At 48.6% G+C, this 25095-nt stretch overlaps 1 protein-coding gene across 8 annotated transcripts in view; it reads right to left on the bottom strand.

The window, feature by feature from the left end:
• The window catches only part of PHC2 (polyhomeotic homolog 2), a 107563-nt gene that overhangs the window by 42448 nt on the left and 40020 nt on the right, over nt 1-25095 (bottom strand). For 3 of the 8 annotated variants that reach the window (XM_054665555.1, XM_009453269.4, XM_009453278.3), the window contains exons 2-7: nt 9224-9451; nt 6146-6304; nt 4893-4970; nt 4298-4462; nt 2407-2493; nt 988-1300 (exon numbers count right to left, since the gene is read on the bottom strand). In XM_054665555.1, the coding sequence (XP_054521530.1) occupies nt 988-1300; nt 2407-2493; nt 4298-4462; nt 4893-4970; nt 6146-6304; nt 9224-9397 (976 nt within the window). In that variant the 5' untranslated portion in view covers nt 9398-9451. Of the gene's footprint in view, nt 1-987; nt 1301-2406; nt 2560-4297; nt 4463-4892; nt 4971-6145; nt 6305-9223; nt 9452-25095 lie in introns of all 8 variants that reach the window. The other 5 variants (XM_054665559.1, XM_063783040.1, XM_054665557.2 and 2 more) reach the window with 2 other exon arrangements.

Below are 25095 nucleotides of genomic sequence, written 5' to 3'. Positions count from 1 at the left end.
ATGTATTTTCTCAAGAAAAAACCCCACAGATTATATTGGATGGTAAAATGGTTTGAGAGAGGACTGAGGTTAGTGGTTGTCTCAGGGATGCGATCAGCGTGACTCTCTCTTTAATGCAAAGCCATGTGCTTCGCCACTCTATTTATTTCTATGGTAAAACAGCATGGTCTTGTTACCTAGATCGATAGGCCTGGCTTCTTGGGCTCTTGGCAGATTTTCCCATTAAAGATTGCCTACAATGGGCAGCACAGGGAGAGTTTTAGTAGGCAGGGAAAGGGGTCTAGCAGGGCATGTGGATTCATCGGACCTGCCTCACAAGCAAGCTCCTAGATTTATTCTCAAGTGTTACCCTCACTAGCAAGCCTTTCCTAGCTCCTCTCCTCAAGCCACATAGCTCTTCTGTTCTGACAGTGTTCAGAGCTTAGATCTATTATGGCATATGCACTGCACTCATCTGTCTCCCCAGCTACACTGTGGAGGGCAGGACCTGAGTCTTATTTATCTCTGCACACCTAGAATTGGCAACATGATTGGCAAATACTAATCAACAAATGCTTGCTGAATGATGAGAAAAATAAACTTCCTACATTCCCATCTCTCTGTCTGGTTCTTACATGCTTCTGGCTAGCCCCTGGCCTTTTTGCTGAGTCTTGGAGAATTTCAAAATAGTTCAACTGCCTGCCTCCAGCCACTCCAGGTTGTGCCCACAGCTCCACCGCTGTGGCTGTGTACCCTGATTCATCGCTGTGCCTACAGTGCAGAAGGACTCCTTTATTCCAACTAACATGGCTGCCCTGCGTAAAGTTAGACCAGAAGCATGGCACAGAGCCAGGAGCTGATGGACACTTCGAGATAGGGAGGGAGGAAAGAGAGACCCATGGCTGGTATCTTTGCAAATCCATGGGAAAAAGGAAAGTGTGAAAGTCTCCTCCTGACTCATGGCCCTGAGTTTTCTGGGAAAGGATTCCTGCTTCCTGAAGACCTTACCTGGTGCAATGAGGGGGTGGGCAGCCACAGCAGGAACCGTCCGGCTGAGCCCAGCCCGGCCTTCCATGCTCCCTGGCACACTGCTGTTGCCATCTCCTTTCTTGAGTGGCTCCATCACACTGTCAGCTATGCCAGGCTTGGCACCTGCGGGGGAAGCCTGAGCAGTATTTCTGCTCTGTGCTGGGGTAGGCAGAGGCTGGCTACCGCCCGGCGTGGGTTTCAGGGCCAAGCTGGGCAGGACAGGCTGAGTGGGGGTGGGGCCCGAGGCTGCTGCCGCTGGTGTCTGCTGTGTTCGGAGGGTCAAGTTCTGTACCTGGAAAAGAGGGGTCTGTGGGAGTCCAGAGAATGTGGCAGGAGCAATGCCAGTATACAACTAAGAGGGAGAGAGGGATGGATCCAGGAATGGCTGAATAGAACAGGAGGTTGTCAAATCAGAGAGAGAGAATGTGTTAGGGGCTAGAAGAGGAACCAGAAGCACATGGAGTTGCTAAAGAGGGCCAGAGGGTTCGCTGTGACTGCATCCAGCAGCAGAAGAGGCTGAGTTCTGAGAAGGACCTGCTGCCCAGCTGGGCGGGCAGGGGTGGGGAGGCCAGGCTCTGTCCCTTCTGTTGCCCTCCCTCCTCCCCAACACTTTCAGGATTGGATGCACACCACCCAGAAATAATTCCCAGTGAGGGGGAGCATGGGGCTTCCCACACTGGAAAAGGCCAGGGCAAAAGTGGAAGTTAACTGACCAGGAAGGCCACCAGGCAAATATCTTGTCTCAGAATAAGGTTGCCACCGGCTCTTCCAAGACGGCCGGCATGCTTACTCAGTCCGGTCCCTGGCGCCCTCTGCTGGACACAGGGAGGCTGTGCCAGACTCTGAAAATCCGGCTACCAGCCCTGTCCCATCGCCCTCCCCATTCCGTAGATGAGGATGGGGAGATGCGAGTGGTAGGGGTTCCTTCCCCGGCTGCCCACAGAATCTTCCCAGCCACGGTAGTATCTGTGCGCTCCTAGCAGAGCAGGACACGTCTCTGCTCCCTCTTACATGCCATTTTTCTCGAATCCTAGCAGCGCTACTGTGTGTAACCGGAGCAGGACTTTCCACTTATGAAGCAGCAGCAGCCAGACCAGCTATGCTGGGGCAGGTGTAAAGTATGGAGGGTAGCACAGCCCACCCCTCCCTGGCAATCATGCTGGCCTCAGCAGGCTGCCCTCTGGCTCCTGACCTGTGTTTGAGGGAACGAAACAGAGCCAGGAGGGACTGAGGCCTTCTGGAACAGGGTAGACGCGCAGGCCTGGGGGCATTGGGGTGTCCTGTCTCCCGCCTGCTTTCCTAGCTGATCCCGGCCTCTCCTTGTGCCCTTCCCCAGTATCAGTGCCCCTCTACAGGGGTGCCCACCCCCCTGCCCTCCCACAAGCATGGAGTCCTCACCTGGGCGGGGGTGGGGGGCCGGGCGGGGGAGCCAGTGCCGAGCTCAGGCTGCACAGTAGCGACGGTGGCCGTGGGCGTGAAGATGAGCTGAGGGGACAAAGGAACAGTGCCGCCTAGGCTCCTAGCTACCTGCACCAGGTTACCTGGCTGGGCCTGGAATCACAGGAAACGAGGCGCCTTTTACCTGCTCGATGTGGACTCAGCCACAGGACACAACTGTTTAGCCCAGGAGCGGCTATGAGGAAGGGCAGGACAGTAGAAGCAGAAAGGAAGGGGGAGTCCAAGGGGAGCGCCTGCCTTTCTCTAGAGGCTCGTTGCGTCCTGACCCAGGCTGGGTGCAGGGGTGGGTGGGGAGAGCCGCTCTGGGGCTACACCAAAGCCGAGTTCCCTTCAGAACCCTCTGTGAGGGGCTCATCCTAGAGGAGACCGATATCCCCAGGATACGCTGAAGCCACCACCTCCTTAGTGTCCTGGGAAGCGAGATGGATGCCCTAAGACCACCTTCCAGGTTTAACCCACTGCTGAACCCAGGGCTGAGCCAAGATGAGACTGCCCTCCAGGGGATCAAGTTCGATGTATCCTTTTGGTCATTTTCTAGTCAAAGTTAGATTCAGAGGGGCCTAGAGACAACAACAGCAGAGGAAGCAGACCGCCTGGAGCCGTCCTCATGTCTGAATCCCATCCTGCAGGGTGCAGGATCCATGGTGTTCTCTGCATGACACCTCGACCTCCGTGGGAGTCTAGCTCTGCATCAGTGTGGATGTGCTGGTGCCTTGACAGGGTGCTTTCCCTAGAACTCTGCGATAGCGCAGCTGTGCTTTTTCCTCTGTGGGTGTATGCCCTGCTCTGGGGAGGGAGGCAGACAGGCAGGCATCATGACCCCAGTGGAGTAGGACATAGGGACAAGCAACCTGCAGACACAGTCAGCTTTGGGCAGCAGCATCACAGTGTGGCTGTCCAGTTCCCGAGGAGATGGAAGTCTATTTCATGCCTTGTGTCTAAGAGGCTGTTCCCTGGGGATAGAGATGCGCCTCAAATGATGAACTCGGAGCCAAGAACAAATGTGCGGGAGCAAGACCAGACAAGCTCCGAGGGTCACGTCCTGGCCATAAGAGCAAAGGGAGGGGTGGGACTGTGTTACCTTCGGGATAGTGTGTCAAGAGCCCGAAGGAGCAGACTTCAGAATGGGAGGTATGAGACACGACCCACAGTGACTGAGCCCTAGCTGGGGCTGCATGCTACTGCCACGCAGGGAGTATGCTGCCATTTTCCCAGGGCATTCTCCTAAATCTTAGGGACCTGGTAGGCTCCTAAGGACCTTTGCACCCCTCAGGGATAGGTGCAAAGGAAAGAGTTGGTGCTATCCTGAGTATATCCTGCCCAAACAAGCTCACCTGACCCTGATTAGAATGGGGGCCGCTGGGAGGGCAATGGAGGCACGCTGAAGCTGGAAAGCATCTTTGGCCCTTGAGTTAGAGGTGGCCAGTCCTTGTAAGGATGGTGGGAAGGGGAAGACCCCATTTCTGTCAAGTTATGGATGTCTGGGTGTCCAGGACCACCTGGGCATGAACCACTCTGCCCATCCTGATTCATTTTGAGGAGTTTCTGATAAGGGGACACTTCTGTTTCACTCTAGGAGGAGAAGGAAAGGTGGCATCGCAGGTAACTTTCTCTGTTTCAGTCTGGAGCCCCACCCTTCATGACTCTTCGAGGCTATACCAAAGCTCCCACTCAGCCTTCCAGGCCCCCTTCTTTATCCCACCCCTTATCTCCTGCCCCTGCCCCTGCCCCTAGTGCTTCCTCCCCACCCTTCTCCAGCTCCCAGCTCCCAGCTTCTCTGCCTCTGTCCTCCTGGTGCCTCTGAGCCATGGCCCTGGCCATGGGTACTCACCATCTGTGCCCTCAGATACATCTGTGCTTGGCTTGCAGTCAGGGCTGGGGAAGACGTGTTGCCCAAGAGCACAGCCTGCTGAGCGATGCCTGAGGCTGCTGCAGAGTTCACGCTCTGGGCCCGGTTGAGGAGCTGGGCTGCTGCTGGGGAGGCTGCCAGGTTGATCTAATGAGAGAGACATGTGCGGTAGGAGATAGGAGGTTCTGTTGGTGAGCTGTGTCCCCCTCATCCATTTCTTTCTCCCCCCTCTTTTGCTCCTTGGTTTATTCAGCCTCCTTCAGGAACGTCTGTGGTCCTTGGCTTTGGAGCATCCCCCAGCCCTGTCCCATCTCTGACCTTGGTGCAGAGCTGCAGGGGGATCCCATGTTGAGAGAACTGAGCTATCCACAGAGAGCCCTGACACTGGGAGGATGACAGGGAGTTACTAACCTAAAGGTCAGTAAGAGACATGCCCTTTTCTTTTTCTTCCCGGTAAGGGCAATAGATTCCAGCCATGATGCTACATGGCCACGGATTCACCACAACTGGGTCTGGGAACTTGGGCATTTTGGTCCTGGGGCTGTGGACTCTGCTGCTGCTCCCCCATTCTACTCACCGAAGATGACTGGGCCGGGGCCTGCGCAGACACATTGCTGCCTGAAGTGCTTCCTTGTCTATTGGCTACCAGGCTTGCCTAGGAAAGAACAAACTCCTCTTGCTAGAGTCCCAGACCTCCCCCAGTCACTCCTGGGCTCTCATCATCCACAGGAGGTGCTGCAGGCTGGTGTTAAGGAGAACAGCCTCTGGAGGTCAGCCCCCAACCTGCCTCTATGTGGCCCACAGCAAGTATCCCGCCTCCTCTGTGAATAGGTGAGGATGCTAACAGTACCTGCCTGATAGGATTGCTGAGAGGACTGAATAAGGCAAGGCATTGCCACTGAGCACTCCAACTATTAGGCCACCGCCTTCGGTGTGTGGAGCCCTCCACTCCACCACTATCACACCCGGCCACCACCATCACACCTGGCCACCACCATCACACCCGGCCACCACCATCACACCCGGCCACCGCCATCACACCCGGCCACCGCCATCACACTTGGCCACTGCCATCACACCCAGCCACTGCCCCCCACAGAGAATTTGCAGACATGAGCTGGAGTGTCCAAACTGCCCTTCTCCCCATGGCCAGCTTCTCATCCTTCAAGTGTCAGCTCCAGTGTTACTCCAACAGACAGGCTTTTCCTGACCATGCAATGCAAGGCCGTCTACCTTGCCCTTCGGTCAGAACAATCTGTTCTTCTCTTTCATGGCGCTTATTGTAACTTAGAGATTTAAATATTTTGTTTCCTTGGCTATTCTGGTTCCTGTTTACTTGCTGTCTCCTATTGTAAGTGCCAAGAAGACAGGGTGCTCAGTATACCCAGTGCTTGATACAAACTTTGCATGCAGAAGGTACATAAAATGTTTTTCTGAATGGATAAATGAATGTGTTCTTCTCAGCTAAGGAGGAGAGAGAGCAACAATGGGCAGACAAGCTAAACAGGCAGTGCCCTTCGTTCACGAACGCTTCCCTGGAACCCACAGTCCTTTCCCTAGACCTGCGGTAAGGTGGTTAGGAGAGGGGCTCCCCAGCACTTCTTCCCTGGGCTAGCATTCCGCCACTATAGTCACTAGCTGCATGACCCTGGGCTCTGTCCTTCACCTGCCAAAAGGAGATAATGACAGTAGTGCTCGTGTCACAAGGACTTCTTTAGGTTGCAGGTAAGAGAAGGATATGAAGCACGGGTGCGGTGCCTGCTTCCTCTCCCTTTTGCTTCCACAACCAGGATGCCTGGCACCAGCCTCAAGGTCCTTCCCAAGTCTCACCTGCTGTACGGCTGCCAGGCTCTGGAGCTGGGCGCTGCTGAGGTGCTGCTGCTGCAGCGCCGCTGTCTGCAGCATGAGGTGCTGCTGCTGGGCGGCGTACATCTGCTGCAGGTACTGAGCGGCCGTGCTGGGCTGTCTGTGCAGGGCCTGCTGGATCACCTGAGAAGGGAGGGAGGGGGAAGAGCCAGGCTGGTAGCTGCCACACAGAACACCCCTTTGGCAGTAATGCCTTGCCCACCCCAGGTCTCTATAACTGCTCGGGAGACACCAAGATCTGTGACCACCACCACAGCCAATTGTGGCCACTCTCTAGGGCAGTGGGAGGACAGCTGTTCGCAGAGCTTCTTCATCATGTCTGACTTTGTCTATCTTGCCTCTCTCTGCAGCTCCTCCCCAGCACGGCCTGCTCCTGCATCAACTGCCTCGGTGAGGAGAATCAGAGCCGCACGCCAGTGCTTTAACCAACTCTTGGGCAGTAGGGAGGCTCAGGGAGACAGAAGGGTCTCCACCAGGCTTGTCAGGCACTCCTCTCCCTCTGTCACTCTGCAGCCTCAGATGAGAGTGAAGCTCAATAAGGCAGGGAAAAGAATGGGGGTGGAGGGAAGAGCCAAGTCAGCAGGGGGCCTACTCCAGCTTCAGCAACAGCCAGCCACAGGCAAACTTAGGTGGAGGCAACGCCTCCTTCTTGAGGCTGGGGCTGCAAGGCAGACTTGGGGCTGCTCCCCAGCTCTGCCCACAGCCTCTCAGAGTCCCATCAATCCCTTAGAAGAAGGTTGTCTGGGCCTTACAGAGCAGGCCAGTGCCACAGGGACAGCACACTCCCCTTTTATTCTTTTTTTTGGAGGGGGGATGGAGTTTCGCTCTTGTTGCCCAGGCTGGAGCGCAATGGCGTGATCTCGGCTCACTGCAACCTCTGCCTCCCTAGTTCAAGTGATTCTCCTGCCTCAGCCTCCCAAGGAGCTGGAATTACAGGTGCCCGCCACCACACCTGGCTAATTTTTTTTGTATTTTTAGTAGAGACGGGGTTTTACCATGTTGGCCAGGCTGGTCTCGAACTCCTGACCTCAGGTAATCTACCCACCTCGGTCTCCCAAAGTGCTGGGATTACAGGCGTGAGCCACTGTGCCCGGCCCCCTTTAATTCTTTCCCTTCCTCTCTCTCTCCATCATTCCCTCTTTTTAGCTACTGTCTCCCATTCCCTGGCCTTACTGCTTATTCCTTCTTTCCTGATGGGATTGGCCAATCTCCTGGAAAGGACAAAAGGCTGTCCTTTGATCCTCCCGATCCCCAGGAACAAAGAACAGCGAGTGCCTTTCCCCAGCCCTAAGATCCTCTGTCTTCTTCCTGTGAGTCCCAGAGACATTTCTCCTCCCTTCTCCCACTGGTCACCCTCCTGCCATCTCTTCCCAGTTGATGCCCTGCACTGGCCTTCACCAGGCTTCCCCCTATTTTCTACCCTTACCTCTGCTGAATCCCTGGCCACAGGCAGCTCCTGACCCTGGGCCCTGTCCCGGCGAGCAAGCCTTGCCAGAACGGGGCCCAGGGTCAGGTCAGGCTTTCCCCAGGTTGGTGTGACTTCTAGGGCTGACAGCTCTAGGACAAAACAGCCTCTGGCTCAGATTTGGGGTTCTGTAAAAACAGCCTGTTGTTATAGCAGATCCTCCGTGGGCTCTGGCGTCTCCCCAGACATCCCCATCCCAACTCTTCCACATGTTGCCCCCAGATTCCACTCCTCTGACGTGAACACCCCTCTCCGATACCCTGTTTTATTTTAACTCTATTCTTTTTCTCTCCTGCTCTCTCAGAATTATCTGTCTGTATTCCCTTTGCCTAGGCCTTTCTATTAGACTCCTGAAAGTGACCTCCCCAGCAGTCCAGCCCATGTAGTTGAGATCCTGTGACCCTTCCTCATGAGAAGATGTCAATGAAGGGAGACAGGAGGAGCCCAGGATGGTTCTGCGTGCAACCTTGGGTGATTCCACTCGCCAGAACAGGACCCCAGACCCCCTTTTGCCTAGAATTGTGATGAGTGGCAGGAGTGGGTACATCTGAATGCTGTGGCTATAAATCAGAGCTAAGGTTCTCATGCATGACGGGCCAGGGCCAGGTGCTGGGGCTAGGGACAAGGGTGGGGGCAGGAAACATGGATTCACTAAGCACGAGGTAGAAATAAGTGGGAGAGGGAGGAGTCCAGGGTATCTGATGGCATCTTCTTTAACTTGGGTTTTCAGGCCCTCTTACTGTCTGTTGTGGGTTCTCCCTTGTTCCCTTATCTGGGCCTAAGTTCAAAGCAGGATGAGGTCACTTTTCTAGTATATCCAAACTGTAATAGCAAAGTCACTGGGAGTAAACACTTCTCAGCTGTGGTCTCTCTTTTCTGCCTGTATTATCCAGGAACCTCAAAAAAACATTGTAGTGATTAAGAACACAGGTCTGGGGTGAGAGGTTCAATTTTTTTTGTCTTTACCTGAATGACCTTGAACAAGTTATTACCTTCTCTGAGCCCCAGTTTTCTCAACTACAGAATTGTGCCTAATAATAACCAAAAGGATAAGCGTGCAAAATGCTTAGTACCATGTCAGGCACACAGCAGATAGTAGTGCATGGCCCTGACTGCATTTAGGAGCAGTGAGCCGCCACCTGGAAGGCCTTCTGGATGACATTTGCCAACTGCTGCTTTAAGGGAGAAGGTAAAAAGCTGCAATGACAAAGGATTATTTGGGGGTTCTCTTTGGCTTTTGGTCTTTGAAAAACTGAGATCTGTTCTTCACCGGGCAATGGTCATTTAGAGAGTGGGTCTGGGTTGTGGCTGAGCAGCTCTTGGTCATGTATTATTTGTTATTGTTACTTGTCTGCCCTTTACACTTTCACACACATGTCCTCCAAACTCCTTGATTGGGCCATTTTGCATCCTTCACCCCCTGTAACTATACACAAATGTGTATCTACGAACTCACTCCCATATGCCCGTTCTAGAGTCCACATCTAGATTATCCCACCAGACCATGCCAACACCTCCTTCTTGCTAGCCCTGGAGATGATTAAGGAGTATAATTCCCAGATCAATTAGACTCTTACCTGCACGGTCTGCCGGTCTGGAATACCACTGTACACGGAAATCTGGGGCCCGGTGGGGCGGCCACTTCCACCACTGCTGCTGTTGTTGCAGCCACTGCTGCTACTGGCCCCGCTGGTACTGCTGGTGGCACAGGCACTGCTAGATGTATGTGGGACTGGCAGCTCATTCTCCATGGCCTGCAGTGTGGCGCAGTCAGGGCGCTCAGATGGCAGAAGGGCAGGCAGATGCTAGGAGGGAAGAGGCAGAAGTGAATGTTTTGACAGACGCTTACTAGAGAATGCTCACAAAGTCAGCCTTTTGTATCTGTGGGTTCCACATCCATGGATTCAACCAACCACGGGATCAAAAATATTCAAAAAACACGGTGTCTGTACTGAACATGTACACTTTTTTTGTGTCATTATTCCCTAACCAATACAGTGTAACAACTATTTGCATAGCATTTACATTGTATGAGGTATTATAAGTAATCTAGAGATGGTTTAAAGTATATAGGAGGATGTGGGTCAGTTATATGCAAATGTTATGCTACTTTATATTAGGGACTTGAGCTTCCATGAATGTTGGCATCCAAGGGGGTTCCTGGAACCAGTCCTCAGTGGATACCAGGTGACGACTATGCAGTATATACATCAGCTTTCCAGTCTGTGGTGGGGCCACTTGGGAACTGAGGTCTCTGTTTTTTGAGACTGGAGTTTTGCTTTATCACTCAGGCTGGAGTGCAGTGGCACAATCTTGGCTCACTGCAATCTCCATCTCCCGGGTTCAAGTGATTCTTGTGCCTCAGCCTCCTGAGTAGCTGGGATTACAGGCGACCACCACCACACCCAGCTAATTTTTGTATTTTTAGTAGAGACAGGGTTTCACCATGTTGGCCAGGCTGGTCTCGAACTCCTGCCCCTGAGTGATCCACCTGCCTTGACCTTCCAAAGTGCTGGGATTATAGGCATGAGCCGCCATGCCCGACCACTTGGGAACTGAGGTCTTAAGACACACTTGCCCTCAGAAGGACAGGGCAGACTTGGTTCACTAGGTGAGATTTGAGATCAGGTCTGGCTGATTCTAAAGCCTATGACCTGTTTATTCTGCCAGAGGAAGCAAAACTAGGAAAGGAGGCAGACTTCCTATAACGTTCTCCCTAGCAGTGATCTCATGGATCACCTCTCACCCTATCAGCCTTTTCATCGTTGGGGTGGGGACACTGAACATCAGAGAATTTACTATTTGTCCATATTTATACAGCCACCTAGTGAAAGAAGCAGGACTAACAATCTACAGAGAAGGCCGGGTGCGGTGGCTCACGCCTGTAATCCCAGCACTTTGGGAGGCTAAGGTGGGCAGATCACGTGGTCAAGAGATCGAGACCATCCTGGCCAACATGGTGAAACCCCATCTTTACTATAAATACAAAAATTAGTTGGGCATGGTGGTGTGCGCCTGTGGTCCCAGCTACCTGGGAGGCTGAGGCAGAAGAATCACTTGAACCCGGGAGGCAGAGGTTGCAGTGAGCTGAGATCACACCACTGCACTCCAGCCTGGTGACAAAACCAGAAGCCAATCAAATAAACTGAGGTGTTTATTTAGTTTAGTTTTCAAAGCCAGAAGAGCTCAAGTGTGTTTGAGGTATCCATCTTTATTAGGTATGTACTTACTGAGTGCCCTCTGGATCTAACACTTAGCAGGGTACCATATTGACCAATCTGGTTAAAATCTCAGGTTGTGGAATCAGAAAGACTTGGCTTTGTCCTGGCTCTGCCACTTTCTAGCTAGGAAATCCTGGCATGTCACACCTGTCTGACCTGTTTCTTAATCAATTAGATGTGACAGGATATGGGCTGTGGTGAACATAAAGAAAAGTGATGATGAAAGGTGCTCAGCAGAGTGCCAAGCATATCCTGTGTGCTCTGTAAGCACTGGCTCTTGTGGCCTGGTTCACACTGCCCAGATCCAATAGATAGGGTCTCTCCTAAGACAGAAATGGCAGAACCTTCTGGAATCTCCTATCCCAGTCAGTAAGGAGGGCCATAAATTCCTTCAGGGCCCATCCTATGGTCTGAATACAGAACTGGAAATTCTACCTTCCCTTGAGGCTGTGTGCTTGGCAGTGGAGAGGGGTTGGGAAAGAAGGAAAGGGTGGTGGGAGAGGCACACCCAGATCTGAGTTTAAGTTCCTCTTTTTTTCTTTTTCCATGCTTTTCTTAAAAATCCTCATTTCTGTGTAGAGGCTGTTCCTTCTACCCATTCCTTCCTACATGGAAAAATAATATTTGTTTGTCACCCCATCACACACATTCAGTCATCTGCTTGTAGAGTATACCCATTTAATAGGTGAAGAAAATATAATTTTTCATACTAATGAGAGCATGATTAGTGCAAAGAGCCAAAGTAATCATTACTATTCTGCTGCTATCTCCCCAATACTGCTCAGTTTCAGGGTTATCATTTCTCAGGCTGCCTTCTTCAGACTGGGGGAATTTCACTGTGGGCTGAAAAAAGTGTGGGTAAAGTCTAAAAGACAGGAATGTTGGGAGTCTGGAAACCCAAGCCACTCCCAGGTGGCAGGCAGCAAGTTGCTTATGATTTCCAAGGCAGTGTAGCAGCCTGCAAGCTGCACTCTTGACCTTACTCTTTAAGCAGTGATTTTTCCTTATGTTCATATGTCTGCTTTTACTGCCATAGAGCAAGGTGCTTGTCCATGAATTAATTCCCTTTGTCCTGAGCTGCACGCAGTGCTGGGCCTTATTATGGCTACTGACTTGCTAAGGATGCTTATGATGATAATGATGATGCAGGAATCAGTGAAGCAGCAAAGTCAACAAGTACTTCCTATCTCTTGGCGCTGTCAAAATCCACTTTATCTTATGTTCTAGGGAGGGAAAATTAGGCTGCATAAAAAGTGGTAGGAGGTATAATTCCTGATCTCACAGAAACTGAAAAACTAATTGTAAAGATGAGGTGCAATTGAAATTATAAGGATCATCAAGCAACAAATCAGTAAATGATAGTTCCATTCAAACACAGACTACCTCATAGAATCCCAACATCTTCTCTTAGTTCAAAGTCTCACCTCCCTTTTCCCAAATGTTGGCCAGAATTGGGTTTCATTTCTTGCTTTTCATTACACACTGGAAAATCTCAACTGAAGTACTTATAAATATAAAAAATAAAATGGGAAAATAGGGCAGCAAATTAAGAGGGTAGAATAATCTACATCCTGGATGATCAAGTCTCAGTTCTATTTCTGTGAGTGTAGTTAATCATACTGAATTGCACACTTAAAATCTAGTCATATTCTGACCTTCCCTCCTCTATCCTTCACGTGATTGAGAGAGCAATCAAGAGAGTAAGAGAGCACACTTGAAAGACAGCCACAGCTATCAAAAGCATGAGCTAGAACAGAGGCTGTGTAGAGGCTGTTCCTTCTACCCATTCCTTCCTACATGGAAAAATAATATTTATTTGTCATCCCATCACAGACATTCAGTCCTCTGCTTGTAGAGTATACCCATTTAAGAGGGGAAGAAAATACAATTTTTCACATTAATGAGAGCATGATTAGTGCAAAAAGCCAAAGTCATCATTAATGTCCTGTTGCTATCTCCCCAGTACTGCTCAGTTTGGGGGTTATCATTTCTATTTCTTTTTTCCTTTTGTAGCAGCTAGGGCAGACACTGTGGAGAGTGTACACTCAAATCTTGTTAAGAAATAAGACAAAAGTCTTGAAGGAGCATGGCATTCCTTTACAGAAAAACTGTACAGGCCAGGACAGCCACTGCTCCCCATGCAGGGGAGAGAGACTTACTGCAGCAACCTGGGCACGTGGGCACAGTGCACTTCCCACACTCTTGTCGCCTGTCTCCTCCTGTGGGCAAGCATGCCTTTCCTTTCTTCTCTCTCCAGTTCTAGGCTTTGTCTCCCGGCCCACCGCCCCCCCCACCCCCCCACCGCCCCCATGCCCCCCCACCCCCCCACCGTCCCTTGCCCCCCCGCCCCCCGTCCCCCCCACCCCCCCACCCCCGCCCCCCCGTCCCCCCCTTCCCCCCGGTCTCCCCTGCCCACTGTCCCCCTCGCCCTCCCACCATTCCCCCTGTCCCCCCCGCCCCCCACCATCCCCCCACCCACTGTCCCGCCCCTCCTCCCACTACCACCCCCAACCACCCGTGTCTTTTCTGTGTCAGTAGTTTTTGATTCCCCAGTCCTTGGTTTTCCCACTCTTTCCCTGCCCCTGGTCCCTGCCGTCTCTCACACCTGTGCCCATGCTCCCTTTCACCACTGATTTCTCAGAGCTGCTCCTTGGGTGGGCCCATCCTCGGTGTGCTCACCCTCCCTCACTCTGCCTTGGCTCTCTGGAATACGAGCACGTCCTCCCCCTCGCTCTTGCTCCCACTCTTGCCCTCTTGCCCCGCTGTGATTGATCCAGACTGGTAGCTCCGTTTCCCTCTAATGAGCTCTCTCCCCCACTCGACCTTCTTGCTGCCTCCTGGGCTGCTCGCCCTTGACCAGTCTCCTTCTGCCTCTGGCTCCCCGTGGCTCTCCCAAGTGCCCGCATCCTTGCTGCACATGCTCCAGCTCTCTCTCCTGTCGCTTGTAGTCTCCCCCTCCCTGAGCATCTGCCATCCCAGGCTTGATCAGCAGGTCTGTCTCTTCAATTCACACAGACACTCTCTCTTACTTCTTGGATAGTACATGCTCATGTTGCTCTCTGTCCCCAGCTTGCACCCTCTGTTCTAGCTCACACTTTTGATAGCTGTGGCTGTCTTTCAAGTGTGCTCTCTCACTCTCTTGACTGCTCTCTCTCTCTCAATCACTTATGTAAAGGATAGAGAAGGAAAGGTCAGAATATGACTAGATTTTAAGTGTGCAATTCAGTACCATTAACTACACTCACACTGTTGTGCAATCATCACCACCATCTATTCCCAGAACTTTCTCATTACCCAAAACAGAAACTCTGTAACCATTAAGCAATAACTCCTCAGTCCCCCTTGTCCCCTGCCTATCCCCTAACCTCTAATCTACTTTCATTCTCTATGAATTTGCCTGTTCTAGATAGCTCATTTAAGTGAAAGCATATTAATATTTGTCCTTTTGTGTCTGGCTTGTTTCACTTAGCATAATGTTTTCAAAGTTCATTCATGTTGTAGCATGTATGAGAATTTCTTTCCCTTTGATAGCTGAATAGTATTCCATTGTATACCTACATACACACCACATTGTGTTTGTTCATCTGTTGATGAACACTGGGGTGGTTTCCACCTTTTGGCTATTGTGAATAATGTTGCAATGGAATGAACACGGCATATAAGTCCTTGGCATATAACCCTTATATGCCAAGGACTGTTTGAGTCCTCGCTTCTGTTCTGTTGGGTATAACCTAGCAGTGAAATCTCTGGGTCATATGTTATTCCATGTTTGGGCATGTGAATATCCATTTGTCCCTGCATCATGTGTTGAATTACCTCTGTTCTTGGGCCCACCCAGTGCCCCCACCCCACAAGCTGCTCCATGTGGGATGTGAAACCCTCCATGATCTGACCCATTTTGCCTTCCTGGCCTCATTTTCCACACTTGCACTCTCTCTGGTCTCAGCATTATGACCAAGGTGCCCAGGTCATTTGGAATTTGGCTGCCTTGCTACTTCCTACCTCTGTGGTTTTTACCGCTGTGGTTTCACTCACGCTGTTCCCCTCCCCTGAAATGCCTTCCTTCAATTTTTCATGTAACCAACTCCTTAGATCTTCAAAACAACTTGAGTCTCTCCTGTGAAATATGCACTGAATGCAACCCCCCCAACTCTTCTCCTCTTGCTTCCTTCAAATTAGGTTCCAGTGTCTTCCTGTAAGCCATCCAGCTGGATGGCTGCTCCCAGAGCACTCTGTGCCTGCCTGTCTCCTAGCACTTACAACATAGCCTTACAAGAAAGTGATTTTCTTGGGGGTGGGATCATGTCATATTTTCCCATAATACCTTGTGCTTCGTTCCATAGATGTTTGTTGAATAAAATTGCTTGAAATGCACCATACTCCATCCTACTCCTCATCTGAAAGCTTAATCTCTACCTCATCCACAAATTTCTCACCAACTAGTTTAAAACATCAGCCACCTGTGATTTCACTTCAGTACCTTCCATCAATGGTGTCTATACTAATAATAGTGATTATTTATTGAGCACTTACTACTTGTCAAGCACTATCATAGATGCTATGACCTCCCTTATGGTATAGGTATGATTATCCCAATTTTGTCAATGAGAAATATATCTAAGCAATTTATGTAAGGTCATCATAGAACTGGGATTCAAAACCAAGTCCGACTCCAAAGCCAGAGCGCTTCCCATGATCCTCTCTGCAACTTCATCTTGAGCCATTATTTCAGCCACACTGGGTGAAGTCCGTGTCAAAGCATACTAGATTTTCAGTTGAAAACGAACTGATATCTCTGAATTTAATTCCCTAATTGTTAATTAATGTCCATTTATACTTATAAAATATTCTATGTAATATATATATAAAGGATAATACGCTTGTGTACCCATCAACCAGTATGAGAAATCAAAAATTACCATAATCTCCCTTGTTTTTTCTATGCAAGAACGGAGACCCAGTGTGGGGGAGGTAAGTGACTTGGGGTGATATGGCTCCCCTGATTCTCATCCAGTACCATGGAAGGCACCTCAGGAAACCTCTTGCCCGCATGGTGGTGGTGACTTATCAACGAGAGAGGTGAAGTTTGCCCTGCAGAGAAACCAGAAGCTAGGGTCCTGCCATATGTCACTTTATTGTTGGTCTCCTAGTAGAAGGGAACTTGAGTTGGAAGAAAACATAATTAGGAAGTGTGGACCCATATAACAGCTTTAAAACTTTTTTTTCTACAGTTCCCCTTTTTGAACCAGAGCTTTCATATCTCCCCCTTCACACCTTCCTTCCGCTCAAAGTTCTGGCTGCTGGAGAGTAGCGGAGGCATTCTGCAGTCTCAGTGAGGGCTACTGAGGCATCTGTGGACTCTCCTTACATCCTTCCCTCTGGTGACCCACATTAGAAAATCTGAATCCTTAAACTTTCACAGTATCTAGGCTTTCAGTATTCTACCCAACCCTTTTCAATTTCCTTTTAATTCCTACTCTTATTCTTTCCTTCTCTTCCAACTAGTTCTTTATTTCTTCCCCAAGGCCACCCACCCCTGCGGACTCCCATTATAAATCACAGCCAAATCTCATTAATGGCTAACATCAAGAACTAGAAGTCTGTTTTTCTCTGGGTTCCCACTCACTGTGTGGTTTTGTATGAGCCCGGGCTCTGAAGGGCTATGATTCCTATTTAAGTCACTTCTCCCCTCCTAACTGCAATGGGCCACTTTGAACGATGTGCTGAATATAACTGGCTTGGATAGTGATCTTATTACAGGTCTCTGCTGCCCACAGGGCCTGAGACCAGCAGCTGGAGAAACGCTGATGGTTCTGCCCTCCCAGGAGCCGCCAAGTCTACGAAACACTAGGCCTTTGTCCCCAGTGTCAGGGAAATCCATTTGCTGTGGATTACAGCTGTGACAGAGGTTCCGGGAAAGCAGAGGGGAAGGATACTGAAAACCTCTCTCCAAATCTAGCCTAAAGCCCTGGGGTAAGGCAGGGTGAGGTTTTTCCTAATGGAATCAGAGCTGGGCAGGAAATGAGAAGTCTAGTCAGCCCCATCGTGGCTGCTGGTATTATCATGAGGCGGCTTGGTATGGAGAGTCTGAAGAGATGGGTGAACATATTCCTTTGCTGTGGCTCTGCTTCTCCTTTCTGGATGCCTCTCCGCCAGAGGCATAAGGCAGTAATAACAGAAGATTCAGACTCCCTAGACTTAGGGGACCTGGGGGAGGCCTCCTTACACCTCTCGGCTGCTGCATGAACATAAGTGTCCTGATTTGTTCCAGTCTGAAGCCACTGACTCACTGGGAGCAGTCCAAATGGATGCAGCTCAAACCATCTCAAAAGGTCCCTCCCTCTCCCTTGTCCTCTGCATGTTGCCACCTTTAGTGTCTCTAGAAACCAAAGTAAGTAAATGAAGGCCAACAAAAATAGAAGTGAAGGATGAGGAATTAAAGCTGGTCATATAGTCCTAGCAATCCAAACAGAATGATTTCATTGTGATGCAAAACACTATAAATTTAAATGAATAAACTTTCTGAAACCTTACTGTTTTCTTCCTAATTTATAAAAGGCAGGTTATATCAAGTATTTCTATAACAAGGTGGTGCTGGTTGGTTGAAGAATATGAGGAGGAAAAAGAAGGATTTGCTGTCTTTTGGAAGGGATGTACAGTGAAAGCCACACTGTGCAGATGCTGAATGCTTGGGGACGGGATGGATGAGTTTGTCTAGACTTGGGCAGCCCTGGACTCACTGCTGTAAGGCAGAGCAAAATATATTCTGTGTCTTCTATGGGCCCCTAATCAAATATAAGCAGTGTCCTTATAAAAGAACGCCATGTGAAAACAGGCACACACGGGGAGAAGTCAGCCACGTGAAGATGGAGGCAGAGATTGGAGCTATGCTGCCACCAGCCAAAGAACACCTGCAGCCACCAGAAGCTAGGAAGAGGCGAGGAAGGACTCAGGGGGAGCATGGCCCTGCCGACACCTGGATTTCATACTTCCAGCCTCCAGAACAGTAACATGATACATTTGTGTTGTTTTAAGCCACCCAGTTTGTGGTAATTTGTTAAGGCGGCCTTAGGGAACTATTATGCTGCCTAATACTCAACCTGACCAGCCTAAAAAGGTCAACTGAAACTAATGGTAAAAAAGGGCGCAAAGGCATTAAAAACAGCCTCGTTAATATCGTGGCTTTGTATGCTCCAAGGCAAGGCTTCTCAAAAATGTGGTCCCTTGGCAACTCTCCAAAAATGCAAATTTTCAGGCACCACTTCAGACCTACGGAATCAGAAATTCTGGGAGCAGGGCTCAGCAGCTTGTGTTCTCACAGCCTTCTGGGAGATTCTGATGCTGATGAAGCATGAGAGCCACTGCTCTAAGGGGCCCCACTATCCATTTGAATATGAGATTTAAAAGGGGCAGTCATCATTGATGCCATAAGATGGTCATAATGAAGTCCCTGCAAAAAGGGGCTAGAATTTGAGATGGGAAGAGTTACCAAACATAGTTTCTTCCCTGCTGAAACCTCAAAATACCTCCACGTGGAAAGAAAATGTTGGCAGCACTCTGTTTAGGGATCTTCCTGTTTCTCTCCAGCTTCATTGCCTACCACGTGCCCCCACACAGCTGATTCCAGAATTAGTCATATGCTGTCTCACCCCTTGCCCAGACCTTTCCCTCTGCCTGGGCCACTCCCCAGGCCCCTCACTCTCCATCTCCCTGGCCGGAGCGCATTCACCCTTTGCAGTTCAGCTATAACGTCTGTTCCTCTTAGGGACTTCCTTTTTGTACCCCAGCCTAGATTTGGTGCCTTCTTCTGAACTTTAATAGCATAGCAGGACAGCTGATTTTATTTACTAGGTAGTGATTCCATTATTTTTAGATTCCTAATGCCTAACATGGTGCCGAGCCAGCAACAGTAAGATTTTGTTAAATGAGGAATGAATAAAGCTTGAAGCTCTTTGGGAAGCTCTTCACCTCCTGATGAGGAACCCAAGGTTAAAATACTGAAACACACTGTGGAAATACCATGTTATCTGAGAAGGGACCTTTGAAACTATTAGTAGCCATTAGCACCTTTACTCAAATTTGTGGGTCCAGATGGCTACTCTCAACAGGGCCTAGGACATGTAAATTTTGATTTGGGAATGGAGAGGGGAAATGAAAGATGAGTGGTGTTGAAGTGATGGGTGTGGGACTGTGGTCACTGCAAAAAGCAGATGTAGAAGGTCCTGGCCAAAAGGCTGGGACTAGACCCAGCCACACATTGACTAGGTGGGAGCTAGGCAGCAGCATTACGTGGAGATCGTAATACCTTACCCCGACCTCCCAGAGCTTCCGGAAAATGAAACAACATAAATAGGAGAAAGCATTTCGGAAACAAAAATCACACAAAGGCAAAGTATCATGAGAGAGAGTTTAGAAAAGGGGAGAGACGTTCTACTCCATAAAAATGAGCAAACATTGCCAGGGCAGGGTTTACATACAGTAATGCAACCCTGGCCATGTTACATAACCTTTCTGCGCCTCATTTGCCTCTCTGTAAAATGGACAAGAATGCAGACTTCATTGGTTTTAAATAATAGGTAAAACAATGCATTTAAAACATCCAGCACAGCTTAAGCATGGATTACAAAGAGAGTACATTAAGGTAGGATAGAAGTTGACTTTTTTTTCCCTCAGAGAAAAAAGATACTATCATTTCCTTCAATAAACTCGAAGTTAGATTTTGAGATCGGCTGGTCTCAGGTTAGATTTTGAGACCTGCTGGTCTCAGGCCCTGTGGGCAACAGAGACCTATAATAAGATCACTATCCAAGCCAGTTATAGTCAGCACACTGTTCTCAGGTCTAGTAACTTTCTTGGGTCTAGTAACAGAATAAAAAAAATTTTTTTTTTTTTGAGATGGAGTTTTGCTCTCTCGCCCAGGCTGGAATGCAGTGGCATGATCTCGGCTCACTGCAACCTCTGTCTCCCAGGTTCATGCGATTCTCCTGCCTCAGCCTCCTGAGTAGCTGGGATTACAGGCCTGCACCACCACACCCAGCTAATTTTTGTATTTTTAGTAGAGATGGGGTTTCACTATGTTGGCCAGGCTGGTTTTGAACTCCTGGCCTCAGGTGATCCACCTGCCTCGGCCTCCCAAAGTGCTGGGATTACAGGCGTGAGCCACTGTGCCCGGCCCAGAGTAAATTTTTTTATGTTATAATCTCAGTCAGCTCTTCCTTGTTTAGCCTTTGTAAGGGTATGCATTTTGGGGATTTATACATAGAAATCTCAGTACCAAGGTCACGAAAAAGACTGCTATAAAAAAAAGACCCCTGGCTGAGTGCGGTGGCTTATGCTTGTAATCCCAGCACTTTGGGAGGCCAAGGCTGGTGGATCACAAGGTCAGGAGTTCAAGACCAGCCTGGCCAACATAGTGAAACCCCGTCTCTACTGAAAATACAAAAATTAGCCGGCCGTGGTAGTGGGCGCCTATAATCATCCCAGCTACTCATGAGGCTGAGGCAGGAGAATCCCTTGAACCTGGGAGGCAGAGGTTGCAGTGAGCCGAGACCATGACATTGTACTCCAGCCTCGGTGACAGAGTGAGACTCTGTCTCAAAAAAAAAAAGATCCCTATAAAAATCTCTTCAAGCTGGGTGTGGTGACGCACACCTGTAATCCCTGCTACCCAAACTGAGATGGGAAGACTGCTTGAGCACAGGAGTTCATGACCAGCCAGGGCAACATAGTGAGACCTCATCTTAAAAACAAAATCTCTCCATACTAAATCTCCCCACAGAGCACAACACACAGCAGAGACACTCAAAGTGTACATATAAAAAGCACATAGCACACATACAACAGGCAAAAACGGTGCACACAGCACGCACACAGCACACAGTGCACACACAGTGTGCACACAAAGTGCACATAGCACATACACAAAGCACACAGCACACAGTGCGCACACACATCACAGTGTGCACACACACACCCTGCACACATACAAAGCACACACACAGCACATACACAAAGCGCACACACAGCACACGCAGCACACATGTGCATGTGCACATACACATACACACAGCTACTATTTCTAGAGTTGGCCATTTTCTCCTGCTCCTGCTCAGCCTTGAACTGGCCTGATGGTTAAACCGTAGTATGCTGGCCATTCTGCCACTGCTATGTCCTGACAAGTATGACTAGGCCAACACAGGGATCATGGGAAGTGGCTAATTATCAGGCTTTCAGAATAAAGTTCAAGGGCCTAAAAACTTATCTAGAAATTTTTTACTGGCCTTCTTTTTCTCTTCCTCCACCCCTGAAATCGGGCTGTATCTTAGGCCTACCAGTGGCCCTACAGGTACCACTTAACTCTTTGTAACTCTGGGGTCAAGGATTTTGCTGACTTTCATGAACACTAGCATTGAGAGTGCCCTAGAGAAGCAGTGACTGTACTGGGTGCCCTGTTTTCTTGTGAAGATCTGAGCATGCTCCCCCCAGAGCTTCTTCCAAGGATACAGCCTACCTCCCTTGGAGTTTCCCTTTACATCTCCTATAAGGAGACTAAAGGAATGGGGCTTTAAGCACTTTGATATATTCTAAAGAGAGACTGCCAGGGATAGATGGGGTGTCTCCCATCACAAGGGCCTTAATTAGGTATGTAGATGGTCTTTTATCCATTAGGAGGCCAGTATTTTCAGGCCAGCCACTGGTAAATGATAATAATTCTTGCCATTTATTGCTTGCTCAGGGACATAATATCATTTATTCTTCACAACCACCCTCTGGTACAGACACTACTTCCTCATTTTTCTCACAAGACAACTGAGATTCATAGAGGCCCTGTAACTTATCGGAGCCCCAGAGCTAGCAAATGGCAGGTGTAGGATCGGAAACACAGGTTTCAAAGTCCATGCACAAGAGGCAGAATTACTTGTGCTTATTCCGATCCAGGCCTCTCTGGGCCAGTCAGTTCTTATGAAGTTCACTTGGCTCCCATAGCCTTCTGTTTACTAGCCTATCTCAACAAGAGTCATCTCCCGCAGCAGCGTCAGTCTAAGGCAAATGTGTCAACTAGAACTCTCTCAGGCCCTGCCTGGTATCCCTGAAATCACACTCTGAGTAATAATTAGGGCATGTCTAACATTTGTAGGCCTTTCCTGTTCATAAGTATTTCAACATATATTATCTACACATAAGGTTGGTCCTGTTAGCAATGTTTACAAAATCATTTGCAATCATTTAATTGAAAAGTAATACAAAACAAAAACAACTGTCCCACAGGAGAGAGGGGATAGAGGATGCCCACCTTTCCTGAATGCCCACCACATGCTGGGCACAAGCTCAGAGAGGCAGCATAATTTATAAGAAAGAGGAGGAGCTTCATAGTTGGAGACAGCTGTCTTGATTCCTGTCTCTGCCCCAGCTAGAAGACCTGAGACAGGTTACTTAACCTCCACAGGCCTTGGTTTCCTCATCTGGGAAACAGTGCTAATGACAGCAATTTTTTTTTTTTTTTTAGACAGAGTTTTGCTCTTGTTGCCCAGGCTGGAGTGCAATGGCGCGATCCTGGCTCACCGCAACCTCCGCCTCCCAGGTTCAAGCGATTCTCCTGCCTCAGCCTCCCGAGTAGCTGGGATTACAGGCATGCGCCACCACGCCCGGCTAATTTTTTGTATTTTTAGTAGAGACAGGGTTTCACTATGTTGGTCAGGCTGGTCTCGAACTCCTGACCTCAGGTGATCTGCCCACCTCGGCCTCCCAAAGATTACAGGCATGAGCCACCACACCCAGCCCAGTGACAGCAATTATGAAGAGTTATTGGGAAAAGTAAATAAGAAAATGCAAGCACCTAAAAAATACGTAGAAAGAAAACACCCAGCACCATGTGCAGCACAGAATGGGCATCATTCTATCATGATCAAGTCTCCTCTGCCTGATTAATCCTTCCAGCATTGCTTTAGATCAGTGATTACATGAGGCAGCAGGTTCTGAGAGGTAAAGTAACTTTTAAGATCATAAAACTATGAAGTGGCATAAATCACAATAGTCTGAATCTGGAGCTCATGTCCAGGTTGTAACGTGGGAGTGCCTTGAATGTGGAGAAGGGAAGATTCTCAAACATGTGGGTTTTTAATCCCTTACAATTTTTGACTACACTCTTAGTCCTGGCTTGGACATAAACTTTACACCAGGCTCCCAAAAGCCCCATTCTCAAGTCCAAGAAATGTTCTTGTTAAAAAAAAAAAAAAAAAAGAAAAAAAAAACCCTCACCTACAGATGAAGTTGGAAGAAGTGACAACCAGGACAGACGTAAGCCATGGGTTGTGCATGTGGTGGGTGTTTGGCAGGGTGTGGGGGGTGCGAAAGAGACGAAGCTAGTTGGTGATTGCTATTACTAGATTCAATCCCCCACGCAACTCCAAGCTCTGTGCAGTAAAAGCATTTTAGAAATCCAGAGCAGTGAATGTTCAATACACATTCTTCTTGGGGATATTGTTCATGCAATGCTTCATCAGTTCTCAGGGTGTTTGGATTAATCTTAAGCCTACATTACATTATAAACAGGAGTATAACTTGAACTTCCAGCTTCCTTTCTCTACTCCTTTCCTCCATCTTCTTTGGGACCGTTCCCTTTTGAAGGCCTCATTGCTTTGGCCCAGCCACCACTTAGAGGGCCCAGCCCTTCCCAGGACATTTCCTCCTGCTTGCTTCTGCCCTGGCAACTTGTCCTGGCAGCTGTTTCATAGCTCTGGAATCACAAAGCAATTCCAGAGTCCCCTGGGCCTAGCTCTGGGGCCTCCTTACCCTCATTTGCCCCAAATAATAGCCTTTAATTGCTATTAACATTCCTTTCTAGCAGAAACATAGCATGCACATCTGTGGTCAGCCTGTGATCTACTGTGACCACCGGCCTTTTGCTTCCTGCCGTATTTGGAATGTTCTATTCCATTTTATACTCGTAAGTTTGCCTTTCCTCTGTTAGCATACATCTTGGCTTTTAGCTTCTTGTATTTCTAACCTGTTCCCTATTTGCAGGGGAAAATTATCTAAATGGATAGGTCCCCCTCAACCTCCCATTCTTTCCAGTCAAGCATAACTCTACCCCACTTCTTTTATCGTATTTATGAAACGTAGGTAGCTAATTTTGAAATTAAAGTATGCAGAACTAGGACTACAGGGTGGAAATTATAAGAAGATAGATTTCAACTGAATAGAAAAGAAGTGCTTCCTAATCACTGGAGCTGTTTAAAAAGTAGAGTGGGGCTGGCTGTGAGGAAGTGAGTTCCTAGTCAGTGGAGGGGTTCAAGCAGAGGCTGGGCAACCATGGGGCAGGTGGAATTCGTGCAGCATCATCACTAGGGGCTCTTTTAACCATGGTAGCATATAATTCCGTGAAAACTTTTTACTGGACATCAGAAATCCACCTGAAATTTTAAGCTTTTTGCTTATTTTTAACTTATCCATTTATGGACATTTTCAATACTAATCTTGTTTTTCAAGCTGCAGGGCAGCTCCCAACTGCTTTTCACCATCTAGTTACTAGAGTAAATTCCATTAGTATGAACTTCTGGATGTTCATCATCTACTTAAGGTGGAGAAAAACACTGTTCTTATTTTATGGATAGGACAGCCACAAAGTGGTCAAGTATAAAAGTCCATCTCTTTTGGATTCCCACAACACTTGTCAGCTGCCCAACCACCACCATCTGCCCCTTCCCATATTTATTGAACAATTACTATATGTTTGGTACTGAATGCAATACAAACATGACTTGGATATTGACTCTATTTTTAAGAAGTTAACAGTTTAAGAGGAAAAATAAGAAAAGCACATAAATATAACAGGAGTCAGCATTTTTTTTTTTTTCTCTGTAAAGGGACATCTAGGTTAGGCCTTGTACACCACATATGGTCTCTGCTGCACATTCTTCTTCGGTTCCTCACCCCCTCCAACCATTAAAAAAATGTAAATACTATTCTTAGTTTGAGGGCCTTACATAAACAAGTTGTGACCTGGATTTGGCCCTTGGTTTGTGCACCCCTGAAATGCAGGAAGCTGTCAAGGGATAACTTTCACTTGCATCAGCTAAAGTTTCATTTGGGTGGATCTTTAAAGACAGGTTCGATCGGGACTTCGGAAATGGGGAGGGGGCTTTCTAGGTGGAATGAGATCTTTCTCATCACACATTGTCCCCTCTTTTCTATTCTTAGAGCAGAGATTTTCAAAGAGTGAGGTCTTA

The sequence above is a fragment of the Pan troglodytes genome, chromosome 1, assembly GCF_028858775.2.
Source record: "Pan troglodytes isolate AG18354 chromosome 1, NHGRI_mPanTro3-v2.0_pri, whole genome shotgun sequence".
Taxonomy (NCBI): Eukaryota; Metazoa; Chordata; class Mammalia; order Primates; family Hominidae; genus Pan; species Pan troglodytes.
This window is presented reverse-complemented; position numbering and strand designations above follow the sequence as displayed.